Source organism: Oncorhynchus gorbuscha, linkage group LG24, assembly GCF_021184085.1.
Source record: "Oncorhynchus gorbuscha isolate QuinsamMale2020 ecotype Even-year linkage group LG24, OgorEven_v1.0, whole genome shotgun sequence".
Lineage (NCBI taxonomy): Eukaryota > Metazoa > Chordata > Actinopteri > Salmoniformes > Salmonidae > Oncorhynchus > Oncorhynchus gorbuscha.
In genome coordinates this window covers 28,524,648-28,546,906 of record NC_060196.1, presented here as the reverse complement: position 1 = coordinate 28,546,906, position 22,259 = coordinate 28,524,648, and the positions used below count along the sequence as shown (strand labels likewise).

Here is a 22,259-nt window from a genome sequence, read left to right as displayed (position 1 = left end):
CTACGTCAGGTTTGTAGGCCTCCTTGCTCACACATGCTTTTTCAGTTCTGCCCACAAATTTTCTATGGGATCAAGGTCAGGATTTTGTGATGGCCACTCCAATACCTTGACTTTGTTGTCCTTAAGCCATTTTGCCACAACTTTGGAAGTATGCTTGGGGTCATTGTCCATTTGGAAGAGCCAATTGCAATCAAGCTTTAACTTCCTGACTGATGTCTTGAGATGTTGCTTCAATATATCCACATACTTTTCTTGCCTCATGATGCCATCTATTTTGTGTAGTGCACCAGTCCCTCCTGCAGCAATGCACCCGCACAACATGATGCTGCCATCCCTGTGCTTCACGGGTTTGGATGATGTTCTTCGGGCTTGCAAGCCTCCCCATTTTTCTTCCAAACATAACAATGGTCATTATGGCCAAACAGTTCTATTTTTGTTTCATCAGAGCAGAGGACATTTCTCCAAAACATACAATCTTTGTCCCCATGTGCAGTTGCAAACCGTAGTCTGGCTTTTTTATGGCGATTTTGGAGCAGTGGCTTCTTCCTTGCTGAGCGGCCTTTCAGGTTATGTCGATATAGGACTCGTTTTACTGTCGATATAGATACTTTTGTACCTGTTTCCTCCAGCATCTTCATAAGGTCCTTTGCTATTGTTCTGGGATTGATTTTGCACATTTCGCACCAAATAACGTTCATCTCTAGGAGACAGAACGCGTCTCCTTCCTGAGAGGTATGACCGGTGTGTGGTCCCATGGTGTTTATACTAGCATACTATTGTTTGTACAGATGAAAGTGGTACCTTCAGGCGTTTGGAAATTTCTCCCAAGGATGAACCAGACTTGTGGAGGTCTACAATTTTTTTTCTGAGGTCTAGGCTGATTGCTTTTGATTTTCCCATAATGTCAAGCACTGAGTTTGAAGGTAGGCCTTGAAATACATCCACAGGTACACCTCCAATTGACTCCAATTATGTCAATTAGCCTATCAGAAGCTTCTAAAGCTATGACATCATTTTCTGGAATTTTCAGAGCTATCATCTTAGCGTATGTAAACTTCTGACCCACTGGAATTTTAAAACAGTGAATTATAAGTAAAATAATCTGTCTGTAAACTATTGTTGGAAAAATAACTTGTGTCATGCACAAGTAGATGTCCTAACTGAGTTGCCAAAACTATAATTTGTTAACAAGAAATGTGTGGAGTGGTTGAAAAACAAGTTTTAATGACTCCAACCTAAGTGTATGTAAACTTCCGACTTCAACTGTATATATTGAGGGAAGAGTTAAAGCTGATAGCTGTACATATTGTATTTAATGTATGATTTACATATATTTACATAAACAGTATCTATATGTCCTGCTTTGTATGCATTGTATAGTGAGTTTCCAAGGGTACCTAAGGCTTAGAAAGAGAACTTCCTGCCAGACCAAGGCATCCAGCTCCATGTGCCTTTTGGTCACTGGATGAGGATCAGAGAGAAGTCCAAGCAAATGCTGTGGTCTGTACCATATAATGTTGTCTCTCATCGGCCAAAAAAAAACGATTGGGGCCAACGCGACTCTTGGTTTATCACGAGAGCAACACTCTCTGCGTGAACGACTTGCACGATGCCAGGGTAAACGTCCTGATCATATTCCACCACACACCACTTTCCGATCAATGCTTCACTTAGATCTTCAACGGGCTGGAAGGCGTTGTGAGATGTGTTGGATTTTCCATCTTGGTCTGCCTCTGTTTTTCCAACCAGAGTCACGGTCTTTGGGCTGAAACCGCTGCAGTGATGTGGAAAGGAACAGAAGCAACTGAGTATTCTCTGGAGAACTGTCGGTGACCATCTGGAAATGCAGGAAATTCTCAAAGCTATGCACATTCGAAATATATAATGATAGCATAGTCTAGTGACACATAGTGGAGTGATAATATGTTTGTTTAACAAATGTGAGATTTGACACAAAATAACCCTGAACTATTACCTGGTGTACCATTCATTGTCTCACGGATCGTCTCCAGGTGATCCGGTAGGAGGGCCTCGATGGTCTCTATCTCCTCCTCTGAGATATATAAGAGCTTGATAGCTGACTGATCTTTTGACAGTTCCTCAAAAACAGTTCTTCCATTTGGGAGGGCCTTGCCTTGTGCCACAATTCCAACTGCTCTTCGTTTCACAGCTGTTCCTAACCCATCAGCTGGGCCTTTTCTATGTCCAGCTTCTAGGACATTCTATGTGACTCTCTGGAAGCCCATTTCAAAGGGAAGGGTGGAGAGATAGTATAAATAATTTTAAGACCTATACTGGGTTGTTTTTGAGAGATGGGCCCGGATAGAAGAGGTGTCATAGAAGAGCTCAGTGAGCAAAGTGAAACCGTTTAATTTGTGGTATATCCAATACAAAGTGTAGATGGTGACCTGCTCGTGAGAATCACCAAAGTCTCAAAATGTACTATGAACTCCCCTTTCCCCAGATTCTCTTTACATTCTCTCTGTTTGGAGAATTGGTGTTTAACGTTGTACACGTGGTTTCACAAATTCTCTTCCGATCCTTTGGAGAAGTCCTCCAGTAGAATTTGCAGTGTGCCACGCACCTTTTCTTTTACTGTCATATGTACAGTGGATTTCTCCATGTTTCCCTCTTTGTTTCTCTCTCTCTCTCTCTCTCTCTTCAGCTTTGTCTTCTTGTTCCTCGTTAGTGTGCCCTTTTCCCCTGTTGTTGCTCTACTGTTGAAATCACGTTCACAGAATCTAGTGATTTTCTCTTCTGTGGCTGTGCTAATTCTGCTACGCTGCTTTTTCCTTGTTTGGCCTGTTTTCATTTGCTGAAAATCCAAATGATCTGTTTGTGGCTTTGACCAGGCCACACTTTCCCAGGATGTTGCCTCTGAGCATTGTTGAAGCCAGTTGTTTGTCCTTAGCACTGTGCATTTTTTAATACTTTTGCTTTAGCTCTGCAATGATGGCATTTTGAAACAATAAAATGCTTTTAAAGTTCTTTGACTTTCCCTTCATTTGCTGTTTTGTTTTTGGGGAATCTTGTCTCTCCATTTTCTTCATCAGTCGATCACACTTTGTTTTGGTTTTGTTTAGATTTCCGTAAAGCATTATCAAGTTTGACATTTGTCATGCAAAGATCTCTGTATGTTTTTGAGTGACCTCATCCAACCTTTTCCCTTCCAGCAAGTATTAAACTTCTCATTCCTGTTGCAGACAACGCGGAAGGGGTCCCATGCAGTGCATCAGCGGCAGGTAAGTTAGGAGCAGGTATGTTGGCATGTATCAGGGGCAGGTAAGTTAGGAGCAGGTATGTTGGCATGTATCAGGGGCAGGTAAGTTAGGAGCAGGTATGTTGGCATGTATCAGGGGCAGGTAAGTTAGGAGCAGGTATGTTGGCATGTATCAGGGGCAGGTAAGTTAGGAGCAGGTATGTTGGCATGTATCAGGGGCAGGTAAGTTAGGAGCAGGTATGTTGGCATGTATCAGGGGCAGGTAAATTAGGAGCAGGTATGTTGGCATGTATCAGGGGTAGGTAAATTAGGAGCAGGTATGTTGGCATGTATCAGGGGCAGGTTAGTTAGGAGCAGGTATGTTGGTGAAGCATGGTGGTGGCAGCATCCTGCTGTGGGGATGTTTTTCAGAGGCATGGAGACTAGTCAGGAGGGCCTTCGGGACAAGTCTCTGAATGTGCTTGAGTGGCCCAGCCAGAGCACAGACTTGAACTCGATCAAGCATCTCTGGAGAGACCTGACAATAGCTGTGCTGCAACGCTCCCCATCCAACCTGACAGAGCTTGAGAGGATCTACAGAGAAGAATGGGAGAAACTCCCCAAATACTGTTATGCAGGTGAATGAGGACCCAAAAGCGACTTAACAGAAACAGAGTTTATTCCAGTCTTAACAGAAAACGACTAATCCTGAATTCTTTCACAGGTAATGTCCAAACAGGAATAACTGAAATCCTCTAGTCTGTAGAGGGGAACAACAGGAGAAGCGGCCACAGACTGCAGGTCGCTTCGGGTTGGCGCAGGCCGTAGCTGATAGAGACACCTGCTCACACGCAGCATCTGATGAAGACAAAAACACGACAGGACGGAACAAGAACACAGTACAGCAAACAAGGATCCGACAAGGACAGAAGCGGAAACAGAGGGAGAAATAGGGACTCTAATCAGAGGGCAAAATAGGGGACAGGTGTGAAAGAGTAAACGAGGTAGTTAGGAGAATGAGGAACAGCTGGGAGCAGGAACGGAACGATAGAGAGAGAGAGAGAGAGAGAGAGAGAGAGAGAGAGAGAGAGAGAGAGAGAGAGAGAGAGAGAGAGAGAGAGAGAGAGAGAGAGAGAGATAGAGAGAGGGAAAGAACCTAATAAGACCAGCAGGGGGAAACGAATAGAAGAGAAAGCACAGGGACAAGACATGACAATCTATGACAAAACATGACAGTACCCCCCCACTCACCGAGCGCCTCCTGGCGCACTCGAGGAGGAACCCTGGCGGCAACGGAGGAAATCATCGATCAACGAACGGTCCAGCACGTCCCGAGATGGAACCCAACTCCTCTCCTCAGGACCGTACCCCTCCCAATCCACTAAGTACTGGTGACCACGTCCCCGAGAACGCATGTCCATGATCTTCCGTACCCTGTAAATAGGTGCGCCCTCGACAAGGACGGGGGGAGACGAACGGGGGCGCGAAGAAAAGGCTTGACACAGGAGACATGGAAGACTGGGTGGACGCGACGAAGATGTCGCGGAAGAAGAAGTCGCACTGCGACAGGATTAACGACCTGAGAAATACGGAACGGACCAATGAACCGCGGAGTCAACTTGCGAGAAGCTGTCGTAAGGGGAAGGTTACGAGTGGAAAGCCACACTCTCTGACCGCGACAATACCTAGGACTCTTAATCCTACGTTTATTGGCGGCTCTCACAGTCTGCGCCCTATAACGGCAAAGTGCGGACCTGACCCTCCTCCAGGTGCGCTCACAACGTTGGACAAAAGCCTGAGCGGAGGGAACGCTGGACTCGGCGAGCTGGGACGAGAACAGAGGAGGCTGGTACCCAAGACTACTCTGAAAAGGAGATAGCCCGGTAGCAGACGAAGGAAGCGAGTTGTGAGCGTATTCTGCCCAGGGGAGCTGTTCTGCCCAAGACGCAGGGTTTCGAAAAGAAAGACTGCGTAATATGCGACCAATCGTCTGATTGGCCCGTTCTGCTTGACCGTTAGACTGGGGATGAAAACCGGAAGAGAGACTGACGGAAGCACCAATCAAACGACAGAACTCCCTCCAAAACTGAGACGTGAATTGCGGACCTCTGTCCGAAACGGCGTCTAACGGGAGGCCATGAATTCTGAACACGTTCTCAATGATGATTTGTGCCGTCTCCTTAGCGGAAGGAAGCTTAGCGAGGGGAATAAAATGAGCCGCTTTAGAGAACCTATCGACAACCGTTAGAATCACAGTCTTCCCCGCTGACGAAGGCAGACCGGTAATAAAGTCTAAGGCGATGTGAGACCATGGTCGAGAAGGAATGGGAAGCGGTCTGAGACGACCGGCAGGAGGAGAGTTACCTGACTTAGTCTGCGCGCAGTCCGAACAAGCAGCCACGAAACGGCGCGTGTCACGCTCCTGAGTAGGCCACCAAAACCGCTGGCGAATAGAAGCAAGCGTACCCCGAACGCCGGGGTGGCCAGCTAACTTGGCAGAGTGAGCCCACTGAAGAACAGCCAGACGAGTAGAAACAGGAACGAAAAGAAGGTTACTAGGACAAGCGGCGACGGAGTGTGAGTGAGTGCTTGCTTTACCTGTCTCTCAATTCCCCAGACAGTCAACCCGACAACACGCCCTTCAGGGAGAATCCCCTCGGGGTCGGTAGAAGCTACAGAAGAACTGAAGAGACGGGATAAAGCATCAGGCTTGGTGTTCTTAGTACCCGGGCGATAAGAAATCACGAACTCGAAACGAGCGAAAAACAACACCCAACGAGCTTGACGCGCATTGAGTCGTTTGGCAGAACGGATGTACTCCAGGTTCTTATGGTCAGTCCAAACGACAAAAGGAACGGTCGCCCCCTCCAACCACTGTCGCCATTCGCCTAGGGCTAAGCGGATGGCGAGCAGTTCGCGGTTACCCACATCATAGTTGCGTTCCGACGGCGACAGGCGATGAGAAAAATACGCGCAAGTATGGACCTTATCGTCAGAATGGGAGCGCTGGGACAGAATGGCTCCCACGCCCACCTCTGATGCGTCAACCTCGACAATGAATTGTTTAGTGACGTCAGGAGTAACAAGGATAGGAGCGGATGTAAAACGCTTCTTGAGGAGATCAAAAGCTCCCTGGGCGGAACCGGACCACTTAAAGCACGTCTTAACAGAAGTAAGGGCTGTGAGAGGAGCTGCAACTTGACCGAAATTACGAATGAAACGCCGATAGAAATTCGCGAAACCGAGAAAGCGCTGCAACTCGACACGTGACTTAGGGACGGGCCAATCGCTGACAGCATGGACCTTAGCGGGATCCATCTGAATGCCTTCAGCGGAAATAACAGAACCGAGAAATGTGACGGAGGAGACATGAAAGGCACTTCTCAGCCTTCACATAGAGACAATTCTCTAAAAGGCGCTGGAGGACACGTCGAACGTGCTGAACATGAATCTGGAGTGACGGTGAAAAAAATCAGGATATCGTCAAGGTAAACAAAAACAAAGATGTTCAGCATGTCTCTCAGTACATCATTCACTAATGCCTGAAAGACAGCTGGAGCATTAGCGAGACCGAACGGCAGAACCCGGTATTCAAAATGCCCTAACGGAGTGTTAAACGCCGTTTTCCACTCGTCCCCCTCCCTGATGCGTACGAGATGGTAAGCGTTACGAAGGTCCAACTTAGTAAAGAACCTGGCTCCCTGCAGAATCTCGAAGGCTGACGACATAAGGGGAAGCGGATAACGATTCTTAACCGTTATGTCATTCAGCCCTCGATAATCCACGCAGGGGCGCAGGGTACCGTCCTTCTTCTTAACAAAAAAAAACCCCGCTCCGGCGGGAGAGGAAGAAGGCACAACGGTACCGGCGTCGAGAGAAACAGACAGATAATCTTCGAGAGCCTTACGTTCGGGAGCCGACAGAGAGTATAGTCTACCCCGGGGGGCAGTGGTCCCCGGAAGGAGATCAATACAACAATCATACGACCGGTGAGGAGGAAGGGAGGTGGCTCTGGACCGACTGAAGACCGTGCGCAGATCATGATATTCCTCCGGGACCCCTGTCAAATCACCAGGTTCCTCATGAGAAGAGGGGACAGAAGAAACAGGAGGGATAGCAGACATTAAACATTTCACATGACAAGAAACGTTCCAGGATAGGATAGAATTACTAGACCAATTAATAGAAGGATTATGACATACTAGCCAGGGATGACCCAAAACAACAGGTGTAAAAGGTGAACGAAAAATCAAAAAGGAAATGGTCTCACCAGATACTGTGAGGGTTAAAGGTAGTGTCTCACAAATGATACTGGGGAGGAGACTACCATCCAAGGCGAACATGGGCGTGGGCTCCCCTAACTGTCTGAGAGGAATGTCATGTTTCCGAGCCCATGCTTCGTCCATAAAACAGCCCTCAGCCCCAGAGTCTATCAAGGCACTGCAGGAAGCTGCCGAACCGGTCCAGCGTAGATGGACCGACAAGGTAGTACAGGATCTTGATGGAGAGACCTGAGTAGTAGCGCTCACCAGTAGCCCTCCGCTTACTGATGAGCTCTGGCTTTTACTGGACATGAAATGACAAAATGTCCAGCAGAACCGCAATAGAGGCAGAGGCGGTTGGTGATTCTCCGTTCCCTCTCCTTAGTCGAGATGCGAATACCTCCCAGCTGCATGGGCTCAATACCTGAGCCAGTGGGAGGAGATGGTTGAGATGCGGAGAGGGGGGACACCGTTAACGCGAGCTCTCTTCCACGAGCTCGGTGACGAAGATCTACCCGTCGTTCTATGCGGATGGCGAGTTCAATCAAAGAATCCACGCTGGAAGGAACCTCCCGGGAGAGAATCTCATCCTTAACCTCAGCGTGGAGTCCCTCCAGAAAACGAGCGAGCAACGCCGGCTCGTTCCAGTCACTGGAGGCAGCAAGAGTGCGAAACTCTATAGAGTAATCCGTTATGGATCGATCACCTTGACATAGGGAAGCCAGGGCCCTGGAAGCCTCCTGCCCAAAAACTGAATGATCAAAAACCCGTATCATCTCCTCTTTAAAGTTCTGATACTCGTTAGTACACTCAGCCCTTGCCTCCCAGATAGCTGTGCCCCACTCCCGAGCCCGTCCAGTAAGGAGTGATATGACGTAGGCGATACGAGCTCTATCTCTTGAGTATGTGTTGGGCTGGAGAGAGAACACAATATCACACTGGGTGAGAAAGGAGCGGCACTCAGTGGGCTGCCCAGAGTAACACGGTGGGTTATTAACTCTTGGTTCCGGAGACTCTGAAGACCAGGAAGTAGCTGGTGGCTCGAGACGGAGATTCTGAAACTGTCTTGAGAGGTCGGAGACCTGAGCGGCCAGGGTCTCAACGGCATGACGAGCAGCAGACAATTCCTGCTCGTGTCTGCCGTGCATCGCTCCCTGGATCTCGACGGCTGAGTTGCGAGGATCCGTAGTCGCTGGGTCCATTCTTGGTCGGATCCTTCTGTTATGCAGGTGAATGAGGACCCAAAAGCGACTTAACAGAAACAGAGTTTATTCCAGTCTTAACAGAAAACGACTAATCCTGAATTCTTTCACAGGTAATGTCCAAACAGGAATAACTGAAATCCTCTAGTCTGTAGAGGGGAACAACAGGAGAAGCGGCCACAGACTGCAGGTCGCTTCGGGTTGGCGCAGGCCGTAGCTGATAGAGACACCTGCTCACACGCAGCATCTGATGAAGACAAAACACGACAGGACGGAACAAGAACACAGTACAGCAAACAAGGATCCGACAAGGACAGAAGCGGAAACAGAGGGAGAAATAGGGACTCTAATCAGAGGGCAAAATAGGGGACAGGTGTGAAAGAGTAAACGAGGTAGTTAGGAGAATGAGGAACAGCTGGGAGCAGGAACGGAACGATAGAGAGAGAGAGAGAGAGAGAGAGAGAGAGAGAGAGAGAGAGAGAGAGAGAGAGAGAGAGAGAGAGAGAGAGAGAGAGAGAGAGGGAAAGAACCTAATAAGACCAGCAGGGGGAAACGAATAGAAGAGAAAGCACAGGGACAAGACATGACAATCTATGACAAAACATGACAAATACAGGTGTGCCAATTTTGTAGCTTCACATCCAAGGAGACTCGAGGTTGTAATCGCTGCCAAAGGTGCTTCAACAAAGTACTGAGCAAAGGGTCTGAATACTTGTGTAAATGTGATATTTTGATAGTTGTACATTTTTTATACATTTGCAAAAATGTATAAAAACCTGTTTTTCTTTGACATTATGGGTTATTGTGTATAGATTGATGAGGGGAAAAAAACTATTTGATCCATTTTAGGATAAGGCTGTAGCATTATAAAATGTGTAAAAAGTCAAGGGGTCTGAATACTTTTCGAATGCACTGTAATGCACTGATCTGAGTCCGCCAGATCAGCGGCAGTAGGGATGACCAGGGATGCTCTCTTGATAAGTGTGTTAATTTGACCATTTTCCTGTCTAAATGTAACAAGTACTTTTGGGTGTCAGAGAAAATGTATGGAGAAAAACTAACATTATTTTCTTTAGGAATGTAGTGAAGTAAAAGTAAAAGCTGTCAAAAATATAAATAGTAAAGTACAGATACCCCGAACAACTACTTAAGTAGTACATTCAAGTATTTTTACTTAAGTACTTTACACCACTGCATAACATATAGGTTTTTCCATCAGCAGACTACGATCAATAATGTCAAAAGCCACACTGAAGTCTAACAAAAAAGCTCCCACAATCTTTTTATCATCAATTTCTCTCAGCCAACCATCAGTCATTTGTGTAAGTGCCATGCTTGTTGAATTTCCTTCCCTATAAGCATGCTGAAAGTCTCTGGTTAATTTGTTTACAGTAAAATAGCATTGAATCTGGTCAAGCACAATTTTTGCCAAAAGTTTACTAAGGGTTGGTAACAGGCTGATTGGTTGACTATTTGAGCCAGTAAAGGGTGCTTTACTATTCTTGGGTGGTGAAATTACTTTTGCTTCCCTCCAGGCCTGAGGGCACACACTTTCTAGTAGGCTTTGATTGAAGATATGGCAAATAGGAGTGGCAATATCGTCCACTGTTATCCTCAGTCATTTTCCATCCAAGTTGTCAGACCTCAGTGGCTTGTCATTATTGATAGACAACAATATTTTTTTTCACCTCATCCACTCTCACTTTACAGATTTCAAAATCACAATGCTTGTCTTTCATAATTTGATCAGTTATGCTTGGATGTTTAGTGTCAGCATTTGTTGCTGTCATGCCTAAATTTGCTAATCTTGCCAACGAAAAAATCATTAAAGTAATTGGCAATATCAGTGGGTTTTGTGATGAATGAGCCATCTGATTCAATGAATGATGGAGCTGAGTCGACCCTTTTGCACCAAATATCATTTAAGGTGTTCCAAAGCTTCTTACTATCATTCTTCATGTCATTTCTCTTTGTTCCATTGTATAGTTTCTTCTTCTTTTTATTCAGTTTAGTCACATGATTTCTCAATTTGCAGTACGTTTGCCAATCGGTTGTGCAGGCAGACTTATTTTCCATTCCTTTTGCCTCCCCATCAATCCACGTGGATTTAACCGTTTTTTGCAGACATTTTCTTCATGGGTGCAAGCTTATTAGTAGCTGGAATAAGCTATTTCATTAATGTGTCAAGTGCAGCCCCTGGTTGCACCTCATTACACACCACAGGGCAAAAAAATATTCTTTACATCAACAACATAGGAATCACAAAAAAACAATTCTTGTATGACCACTGGAACTTTTCCTAGATATGGCTAGTATATTGTGATCACTACAGCCGATGGATTTGGATACTGCTTTAAAGAGAATTTCTGCAGCATTAGTAAAGATTTGACTAATACATGTTGATGATATCATTCCTGTGCGGTTTTTAACTACGCTGGTAGGTTGACTGATAACCTAAGCCAGGTTGCAGGCACTAGTTACAGTTTGAAGCTTTTTCTTGAGTGGGCAGCTTGATGAAAGCCAGTCAATATTTAAATCACCCAGACAATATACCTCTCTGTTGATATCGCATACATTATCAAGCATTTCACACATTATCCAGATACTGACTGTTAGCACTTGGTGGTCTATAGCAGCATCCCACAAGAAAAAGAGCTTCCCACAAGAAAAGGCTTTAGGTGAGGCAGAGGAACCTGTAGCCATATTACTTCAAATGTATTTAACATGAGATCATCTCTAAGCTTTATAGGAATGTGGTTCTTGATATAAACAGCAGCACCTCCACCATTGGCATTTCTGTATTTTCTGTATATTTTATAACCATGTATTGCTACCACTGTATCATCAAAGGTATTACCTAAGTGAGTTCAAAAGCACAATACATTTTTCATCCAAATGGCAGCCCCGCCACTTGATTTGCTATAATGCTGAGGGATTGGGCTGGAGAAGTGTAACCACTGTCAAATTCATGGAGATATGGATGCAAACTTTTACAGGCCATGAAATCAACATATTTTTAAGCAATACATGCTTGTTTAAAAAAAAGGCATTGATACAAAACACAGAGTACAACATTTGTATTTTTGGTTATGATGGGGTAAGTCAATTGTTGGCTGCTCAATTCATCTGATAAATTGTATTATTTAAGAAACAATAGATACATAAAATGAATTAAAAATTCTGTTGAAAATGCATTCTCTCACATGATTTCTGACCTAAATTCGGGACAAGTGAATGACAGTTTCCTATCCATAATTGATCAGTCTGTCCACCCATAAAACAATGAGCCAAAGTGATTTACATAGAATAATCACAATCATAATTTGTGTTGATCTGATGAACACCAATAACCCAGTGAAAGAAAACATTTGTAATTGTTGGGATTTTTATTATTGTTATTATCAATTGAACAGTATGATTCTACAAATGCGAGAATTCACCAATAACCAAAATAAGGGTTGCACGCTTGTGAGATCTTCACTTAATAGTCTTGGAAACAGACATGGGGTTTATCTATTAGATTAATCCCTATACATTTTTCTGAGGTAATAGAGTACACCCCTGCCTCATTGTCCCGCAATACAATTAGGGGCCAATAAAGCTATCTCATGTTTACTTCCACTTCCTTCTATCTGGAAAACCTCACGCCACGAAATGTCACCCCACGAGCCACACACCAAAACAACCATTTTATACCACAACCTCCCTCTTACCCCCACCCACACACACACCTGGAATAATTTCCTCAGACCACACACACACGCATGCAGGCACACACACACACACATTAATCAACAGTACATTTACAGGCACACAGATTAATGAGGGCGTACTCAACAAAAACATAATCACAACATCAGTATACCTCAAAGTACAATAAAAACATACATTTAAAATAACTGAATCTTCCTGTGACATAAATATATTTTGCCTCTCTTCGTTTAAGTTTAACAAGATTCCAATTATGGAATCTGAAGTTCTTGCTGTAAAAATCATTGGACCATTCTAGTCCTATAATTGGTGATCCATAATCATGTTAGACAACAAGGCAAGTCACAATACATTCTCCAAACTATTCTAGCAAAATCCTCATTCTTTACAATAAATAGTAAAGATTCCGGTCACACAAATGTAATCTTATAATGAAATGCACAAATTTTCACAAAAAAAGTAAACAATGGAATTGTATAGCTTTTGCTCTACACCTTGAAATGTGAGAAAAGTAGATTTAGTTACATTTGCTTTGGTGAATGTCACTTTACAAGGACAGCTTTGATTGATGTCCTTTCTGATACTAGGCTTTTGAATCCAAAAAGCCAATATGAATAATAATATCATAGCTTTGGGTTTGGAATAGTTTGTGGATTCTCTGAGAAACACAAAATTGTCTTACTTGCCATATCCCATGTCAGATCAAATGTGAGTTTCAGTAATCCTTAAAATAAATTAAAATACCCACCAGGGCACACAAATACAGACGCATGTACATTACACATACACGCCATGACATCATAAGTCAGCACTATGACATCGCAAACACTGGCTTTGACATCTTCATGCGGCTTGTCTTTTCACTTTGATTGCATCTGGTTTTTAAAATTTTTTAAATCAAGAATACAAAAAGGTTAAAATCCACTAGAACGATGAATATTCAAAATCCAGGAAACATTGAGCTTCACAGAGAATAAATAATAATAATAAGGGAACTAATAATCATGGTGATGATGATAATAATAGTCAAAGAGTAAATCTATAGTAATCATAATCATGACCATAAACACAAACACATATCATAGAGCTTTAAAAACATTGCCTGGCTGAAAGTAATACATTTTTGTCTTTATCCAGTCACAGTTAAAGGGGCGAGCCAAAATACTATACAAAGATTTTGTAAATACTATGGTCTCATTATCCCTTCAGTCAAAGTTGAGAGTTCAACCCTTTCAAAATTGGCCAAAAATGACCACATCTTCCATTTTATAATCTGTCAAACCCACAAAAAAATAAACTTTTGTAAATGTACAAAATACGACATTAGGTCCACCCCCACCCCTGCAATGTAAAAAAGACAATAGTATGATGGCTTTTTGTCACACTCAATGTCAACCTCACGAGGGCACAAAGTAGCTTTGCAGCATTGACTCGGTTTTCTTCAAACTTACAAAATGTGTCAGTCATTTCTGCAGTGTTGCACAAACCTTCTCCAATACTGACACAGAAAAAGCCAACATAGTACAGACCACAGACACACATAAAGAGTTTTCAGAATAGCCCTTGGTGTTGTGTCCATTGTCTACTGTTCTCCCTTTCCCTCCATTCCTCAAAATATTGTGAACGGCTTGAGTTTCAGAAACAGTCATGTGGAATTCAGCGAAGTCGGAGTAGTGATTGGTATATTAACTACTAACAAATCGATGCTTTACCTCACGATCCTGGTAAACAGCTCAGAAAGGATTATCAATGGAGCAGGAGCTTGACTGGTTTTGGAGATTGTTTTAAGGGACAGACCCATGGGCAGGTATGGCTAAACAAAGCCCTTGCATTAGCCACGAGATAAATCCTCTGCATGGCAGTGTCCCTCAAAATGAACACATCTTCACTGAGCTTTCATTCTCATGTGGTCAACCATTTTGTTTATTTTTTTTCCCCTTTCAGGTGGTCTTTTAACTCCTTAAAAAATGTGACTGACATTGTGTATCGAATAACAGTGTCAAAGCATTTCTGTGTGACTATAAACATAACTGGAATCAGCGCTCCACAGTTTGGAAACGGACCTCATTCGAGACTTGCGTCTCTATGGGAATGACAGCCATCACGTCGACCAGCCAGCCAATCAGGGTGCAAAGGTCATGCAGCAAAGTTATATTTGTGTCAAATCATGCTAATAATAACTGAAGAAATCCAGCCATAATCAAGAGGTTCAACCCTTACATGACCTTATACAAGACGTCTGCAGACTAAGTTATGGCTGTAGTGTGAGATTGTGGTAGCTAGCAACAGTACTCCAAATGTGTCTATTTTCAAGTCGTCCAATCAAAAATTAGGACAGTGACACTGGGCAACTCAAATGTCCACTCATTGTCAGCCATTAAGTCATCAGGCTATAGCTGTGTGATACCCCCCCATAATACACATACTGTCTAACAGGGCTTTATTCTTTACGAAAAAAACAACAATTTATAGTCTTGTATATTTTTTTTGTACAAAAGTTAAACCACCATCACATTGTTCTGCATTCCATCTCAGTGTCTGTTCAGATTCAAAGACAGTTTCATTCTCTCTGTCAGAGCAACAAGAAACCCAATAACCATTTAATCCACTAGTAAAAGTCATCATGTGCTCGGATAATAGCACAAAAAACTTTGTGAAATTGTTCCTTTTTGCTCTATACATGGCCCCTTTTCTTTCTCCCTCCTCAACAATATGGTTGAATATACTCTTTCCCAAGACTCACAATAACATGAATCAAATCAATAGGCTTCATTCAAAATTCCCTCTAATAATTCCATTTTCTCAAAGGTTTCTTTCTATCATTGCCCTTTTCTGTGTTTCCTGGCAACAGGTAACAATGGCATCCACTCTTCTATCACATCTTTCATTCTTGTTGGGACGTAGTATCCCCGTCATATCCTTCTCTCTCTCATCAGCTTGCTCTTGCCTCTCTTGTTTCTTCTTCTATTCTTCTATCTTTCTCTCCCTTTCCTTTCTGCGTGAAGACGTTCAGCTTGAACATTCTCAACACAACCTTCATCTCTCCTTCACTGTTGGCTTTACTCTCTCACACGGTCACCTCGTTCTTACTAGCCGTCCTCAATGTCTGGCCCCCTCCCCCACCACCGGGGATATATTGGAGCTGTTCGATGGTGTTCTGCCTCTTGGCGGCGAATGCCATCCTCCGCACGTTGTGGCCCCCGATGGTCCCCGCCCCGCTCCCTTGCCCTACCCCGGCCCCTGGTCCGTGTCCATGAGGGTCCCCCCAGCTTCCTACCGGGTGGCCCGCCACACTCATCTCCAGCTCGTGGCCCGATGTGGGGTGGGAGTTCATCTTGATCATGTGATGGCGTTCCAGCGAGGGTGTGACGCAGATGTTCTGCTGTGATTGGGCCTTGTGGCTGAGGCATCCCATTGTCGGGACCCCCATCCCCCCAAATTCCCCCATCCCGCTCATACCCACCATACCGCCTACCCCTGGCATGCCCATGCCCACCATCCTCTCCTCCAGACGGTCAGGCGAGACTAGGAGTCTCTCGTGGGACTTGCGAAGCGTCTGTGAGGTGGAGCTCTTGCTGGTGGTCATGGCCTTGTAGTACTGGTGCTGCTGGTTCTTGGAGAGTCTGGAGAGGGTGTTGCCCTCGCCAAGCGCTAGGAGCTGGTCCTGGGACATGACCCTCCGCGGGGCCTTGTCGAAGGCAGCCTGGTACCCCGACGACTGGGCTGGCAGAGGGTAGGGGTTGGGGGTGGATGTGGGCACGTGGATATGTGTCCGGGAGGAGTGGAGGGGGAGGGTACCCCTGGCTCCGAGAGTGTAGTCACCGCCCCAGTGGAGGTGGTGCTGGGAGGAGTGGAACGACAGAGGGGCGTTGTTAGGTCGTCGCTTCGATGAGTAGTAGCCAGAGTAGTCCTCCAAATCTTTCTCTGTTTTTTTTGAGGGGGGGGGTTTTGAGTTTTTAAAGAAAGATGATGAAAGAAACAAATGTAGAAATAACAGTTAGTGAAATTCATTCATTATCGGGTGAAACAAAGTGTTCCAACATTTCTCGTCCTAAGAAGTCTTTCATCTTTAAAGACTTTTCCTGGACTGAGCTCCCTGAAAGCAAACTGAAATGTGACCATTAGCCAACCGTTGGTTCCTCTCTCTCTCTCGCTCTGTGTATTCTACAATCCACCTATACATCCTCCCTATTACATAGTTTTCTGGGGCACCTACTCTGAACGAACAAGCTTTTATCAACTCCCATTCTATAGACTAACAGCCTACATTAAAGGCACAACAAAAGGGAATACGTCTGACACACACCGTCGGCCGGCTGCATCTCGCCTGCCATTGCTTCTTCCACACACATATCTCTGGAGCTCTCTCTCTAACAATACCCCCCCCCAGCAGCGGCTGCCACCCAGACCTCACTCCAGCCCCTCCCCCACTGCTCCCCTCCTCACCGAGCCTCTTCAGGGAGCTGTAGCGGCTAATCTCAGGTTTCATGGCCGCCTCGTAGGAGGGGGGAAGCTGGGCCAGGTTGTGGAAGGAGTGCGAGAAAGGGGGTTGCGGGTGCAGGCCGGAGCTGCTGTGCTTGCTGGTGAGGAGGGTCCCCGTGGAGGCCAGCTGGGCGTTGTTCATGCGGGGCACGCGCTCTGGAGGAGGAAGAGGAAGAAATTTTCAAAGACCCGACACACACGGGAGCATTAATCAGGGCCCTAACACACAGGGATACATTTAGAATGACCTAGCATGTTTATTAACATAATATATACCATATGAGTACGTTTATAAGGACCTAATATACACACATATATTTATAAGGACCTAACACCTATATGGTGGGTAGCTACATTTATAACGGGCCAAGATGTATTTAAAATTAACTTAAAGGTACATATACATTGACGAAACGTGCCAATTCCTTACAAATTACTAGTCTTAGAGAATTGCTGCCATTTGTAATTTGTACATTTTCAAGTCATTCTAAGGCGACTAGTATGAGGTAACATATAAAACAAGCCAATATGATTGTCTGACACTTTGGCCATTGACCATGTACAATAATGGGCAATAACTGCCAAGAATATCTTTATAACCACTGAGGGAGCACACGGGAGACATTGACCACTGTGGAGTAACACGTGCAGGCTTCAGGTCACTGACTTCACTCAAGCCAAGGCCCATAGTGTAAGTAAGCACACTTACACCACAAACGGATACAGTATGTATACAGCGCATACTGAGACACTTACGAGGGAGACGCACACACAGGGTTAAGGAAACAGCGACTGTGCTGAGGGGAAAAACACCCGATGGGACATGTACAACACCAGACAGACGGGTCACGAGGCCAACTCACACACCCCGCCGCCTGTGTCAGCTAGTTAGGCTTACCCTTAGCAGCCGAGCGTTTGGGACTGGAACCAGACACCTGGATAAAATTGTGGTGCAAGTTGCCAACTGCAAGAGAGCACAGCGAACACTGACGGTACAGCCACTCGTGCGTGTACGCGTGAATCATGAGCATTGTTTGCGCGTGTGGTGGAGTGTGTGCGGTGGGATTATGTGAGCGTGTTTAGAGTGCAAGCATTGTTGAGCGCGACTCCATACAGTCAGCGTTACCAGGCTACTGCGTCCACCTCCGGTGTCCGCGATCATCACTGTAAGGGTTCGTGTGCATCTGAAAACAGGCTATTACTGTGTTATTACAATGTAATAACAGCGTTAGTGTCATGACACTAACATTGCTATGACAGTGTTGTCCAAATGCGTTCTGTTGCGTCACTCACTGCGGTTGTCTTTGCTCTGGAGCACCGGGGCGTAGGGGCTCTTGGGGGGACGACCGAGGCCGTCTCCCACGGTGGCGTTGGTCAGGACGCTGCTGTCGTTCCTCTCCCCCTGTTGGACTGGGCTGGCCTGGCTGCGTAGGATGTCCACCAGGGCTCTGGGAGAAGGAGGAGAGAAGGGGAGGGGAGCGGAAAAAGATCACGGACAAGGGCGAGAGAGTAGAACAAACCACTTTCCGTTCAAAAGTAGAGCATTCGACTTAGCTGGCCACCAACCTAAATGTGCTACTTGTTCATTGATCGTGGGTTCAGTTTCATCACCCCTGTGGCTTGTGGCCTCAATGGATTTAAAAAAAGACTAAAACCCACTGACAGACCCACATACACCCACACGGCCATTTATTCAGACAGTGTTTACTGGTCGTTTGCTCAAAGACAATTCTCCGTTCCTTTCTCACCTGGGCATGTTGATGTCTCTGTTCCGGGGCCGTCGGGACATCTTGTGGAAGGCCACCTTGATGCCCACGGCCACCACCAGGGTGACGGAGATCACCCCTCCGATCACGTACGCCGTGCTGTTGCTCTGCTGCTGCAGCTGCTCCGAGTCTGGGTCACCCCGGTTCCCCGACAGCGGGGGGTTCGTCTGCGGTGTGTCGAGCCAACCGGGCGAGTTGTAGTTGTTGCACGACTCCTGGTCCAAGCGGCTACGCTGGTGATCACAACAGTAGCGGTAGTGGCAGGTGCCGCAGCAGTAGATGTAGGTGCCCTTGGAGCAGTTGAAAGTGCTGTCTAACTGGCCCATGACATCGTAGTAGGCCCGACACACGTCCACATCCACCAGGCGCCGGGGGGGCGGAGCCACCTGGGCAGCACCCAGAGGGGGCTTGAGGGCGTCCGCTGCCGTCATGTTCTGAGGGAGCTTGATCTGGGGGAGGGGCTTGGGGAGCGTTTCGGGTTCTTTCGGCTCGCCGTCGTGAGCGTCCTCCATCTCAGCCGCTTTAGGCGCCACCTTCGCCCCCCCCGGGGGCGGCGGCATCGGTTTGTTCCCAAAGCCGGTGAGGAGGAACAGGGTGGTGCCGCCGTTGGATGAGCGGCGCTCTGTGGTGATGGTGACGGCGGAAAGGACGAGGCCGGACACAATGGAAAATATGAGGGAGCTGCTGAACATCCTTCTGTAGGTTCTTGGCCTCATTATTCAACGTTTCAGTGTTTCTGAGCCAAAGTTGTATTTTTTAAAAGGCCCGCCGCCGGGTGTTCAAATATCGAGGTCCTCTTCCAAGAGGGAAAGTGTCTTTGAATTTCACTGGCGTGTAAGTCTAAAAAATATAAAAAGCTACTCTAGAAGCTACTCTTCTACTCAAGGTTTCAATTGGAATACGATGAACTAATCCTTTGTTAGTGCTTCCGTGTACAGAACACACACTAGGGTGGGTGTTTTTACGTTGTTTAAAAGTGATTTTTTTTTGCTTGTTCAAGCAATGCGTGTGGCGTGTAACTTGTACGTATTTATGTAAACATCTCTCTCAAGCTGTCAATACAAATCTATTCTCGTTCGTAAGCAGCTCATGTAAACGTTGAGGTTTTATATATATTCCTATATTCCTACGTTCTAGACCTTAGCATGTACTGGCCTATATTATGGCTATACTTGTGAAAGGACAATTTGAAGTTTGTCTCGACAACTTCCACTGAGCACACAAAAACAAAATAGATGAGGAGGATGCTGGAAAATGTAAATATTGTAAACATCAGTCAATAAAGTGTTATTTAATGGAATGGTAAGAGTAATGATAATGTTTGTGGTCTCTACTGTGCAGACCTCACTAAAATGGCAAGCGTGGGTTGTCTTTCTTTATGAGAGGCAGTATTATCTTGTAAACAAAATCAATGTGTAAACGTTTCGTACCCGTCGGACTCTTTTGAACTGTCCCACGAAGTTATGGATAAGGTAGCAAGCGAATCCTATTTGAAGGGAAGGTGTAGTCTGTAAACATTAAGGGTTGCATGTAAACTTCATTTTCTTTATTTGAGTACTTTTCCACCTACACTTAATTGTATTATCACTTGGAATTGGCACTTCCGTTTTCTGCGTTTGACCCGCAAATCTTAATGTAAAACTTTGTGTGAATTATAAACAATGGTGTTGGCAGCTTTAGGTGCCTCTAATTCCCCATGTCCATACATGTGCTCGAACAGATTGGTTTATTATCAGTATTAACTTGATAGTGTCATTCTGCACTGAATGTTCTATTTGTTCACAAACTTTGAATATTGAGAGAAAGGAAATAGAGGTGGGGTGGTCAATTGAGGAAATATCCTTCAGAGAGACTTGGGATTCTACATTTCGGACTTAAATGCAGTGGTTGGAAAAGCCACACACACACAAAAAAAGTTTGCGCTTTGAGAAAAGGACCAATCACAAAAGCTTGTCAACAAGGTCCGGTGAAAATGGGTACTGAAGAAATGTACCAAGCAGCATATATAGTTGAGACAAACTGGGACCACACAATTCACGCCTAACTTAGTGAGAAAGGGAAAACTAAGATGTAACACAGCGAGTGATGGACCAAATGAATAAAGGCAGCCAGAGATAGTAATTTCCGTTTGTTGGTGAATTAGGAAAAGGTGAGAGAGGGAAGGAGGGACTGGTGAATGGGAGGTGGAGGGACGAAAGGAGGCTAAGGATCTATGTGCGTTTGATCCCCTTGCGGGAGTGTCTCTGCTCCGAGTTTAACTCGGCCCAACAGAATAGAACGAAGGTGGGCTTGGGCCCGGTTCTGGCAGGACAGCGCGGCTCCGCCCACAGAACAGACATGAAAATGTCTGGATTCATTGGTTCAATGCAGAATATGTGGAGAAAATGTACACTATGATATGGTCCCTTTACAGCCTAACCTAACCTGGGCTGATGACTACAGATACATGGTCATTGGGACCTAAACAAAAACAAAGTAGAACAATCTAATATGAATAGCTTTCTAAGCGATTTTCTTCTGAAAATGAATGTGGGAAATGGTATCCTCGTGTCATATAAGCTCTTCACTGTATCCCTGAATGTTTGAGCGCGCCTATATTTGAAAGTGACTATACGAGATGTTGTTGATGCAAAGAAGTCTTAAAACAGGGTAAGATGGTAGATCTAAATGTTGGGTCATAGAATGGCTGGTGTGACACGGCTTATGAAGTGTTATCTCCTTTGACAGACGCCATCAATACACTGAGGGGGGGGCTGTGTTGCATGTTTGGAGAGGAAGAAAAGAGGAACACAAGGGTTTGAATATCATCCGGGTTAAAAGGAAACGGGGGATTTTCAGACGGTTAGATGTGGTGTGCCTACATGTGCTGTATGGGAGAATGCTAGAGGGAAGCTGAGAGAGAAGAAGAAGAAAAATGTGAGGTATATAATTGAGGGAGATAAGCAAAGTAGCGACAAAAATAGCAGCGAGGTCAATGTATCACGTTATATGTGACTCGTCTTGCCCTTCAGTCAGTCGACGCCTAGTTCGATTGATCGATCTGGGGCCGAGCTTTCAGAGCCTGAGCAAGTTTGTGAGTTATCACTGCTTACCACTCTCCAACTAATGTACTACAAACAAATACAGGTCACCATTAAAGATTAGTTGAATGAACCAATAATGCACTATTCATCCAAATCTGGAAGATTTTAGGAGCAGAAAATTATATATATTTTTTTAACTGACGAAGGACAGTAAATGTACATTTAACTACAGGCATTAGGCTAACTCTCCACAATGTGGTTCTAACTACTTTTTAATTGATAGAATGTTATAACTTTATGTACGCTTTGAGCTTCAATGCTATTTTGACGTAATAAGGATATGAAATGTGTATTTTATGTGTTAGGGAGACAAATGAAAAAACGACTATTCTGATATTGAATCTGAACGCTGTGTGAACTCAAGGTAACACTAAGTGAAACATGAGGTATGAATGGTAAGCGTGACTTTGGTAGTTTCGTTGTTGTCGTTCTTTTTCATTTTTCTTGCACAGTTCGTATGGCACTGGTTTAGGTCTCGCTCGAAACAAAACAGGGGAAGAAAGAAAAACAGTCAGCGCAAATTAAGGTCCAAATTAAGGTCCCCCCCCCACCCA

The 22,259-nt window shown here is 45.1% G+C and overlaps 1 protein-coding gene across 2 annotated transcripts; it reads right to left on the bottom strand.

Annotated features, from left to right (window-relative positions):
* Positions 1–12,036: 12,036 nt before the first annotated feature.
* Positions 12,037–22,232, bottom strand: LOC124013418 (protein shisa-7-like). 2 transcript variants are annotated; one of them, XM_046327764.1, is made up of 5 exons: positions 18,605–22,232; positions 18,150–18,304; positions 17,755–17,820; positions 16,821–17,012; positions 12,037–16,298 (listed from the first exon to the last, which is right to left on the bottom strand). In XM_046327764.1, the coding sequence occupies exons 1-5, from the start codon at positions 19,336–19,338 to the stop codon at positions 15,442–15,444; spliced, it is 2,004 nt and encodes a 667-aa protein (XP_046183720.1). In that variant the 5' UTR covers positions 19,339–22,232; the 3' UTR covers positions 12,037–15,441. The 2 variants fall into 2 exon arrangements, with proteins under 2 accessions (XP_046183720.1, XP_046183721.1); XM_046327765.1 differs by lacking the exon at positions 17,755–17,820.
* Positions 22,233–22,259: the final 27 nt, after the last annotated feature.

Bases quoted from the DNA above. Each gene is read 5' to 3' on its own strand.
- LOC124013418 (XM_046327764.1), bottom strand. From the start codon at position 19,338: ATGAGGCCAAGAACCTACAGAAGGATGTTCAGCAGCTCCCTCATATTT. The intron at 17,821-18,149 runs GTGAGTGACGCA...GCTCTCTTGCAG, and splicing joins CCAGAGCAAAGACAACCGCA to TTGGCAACTTGCACCACAAT. The intron at 16,299-16,820 runs GTGAGGAGGGGA...CAAAAAAAACAG, and splicing joins CAGCTCCCTGAAGAGGCTCG to AGAAAGATTTGGAGGACTAC.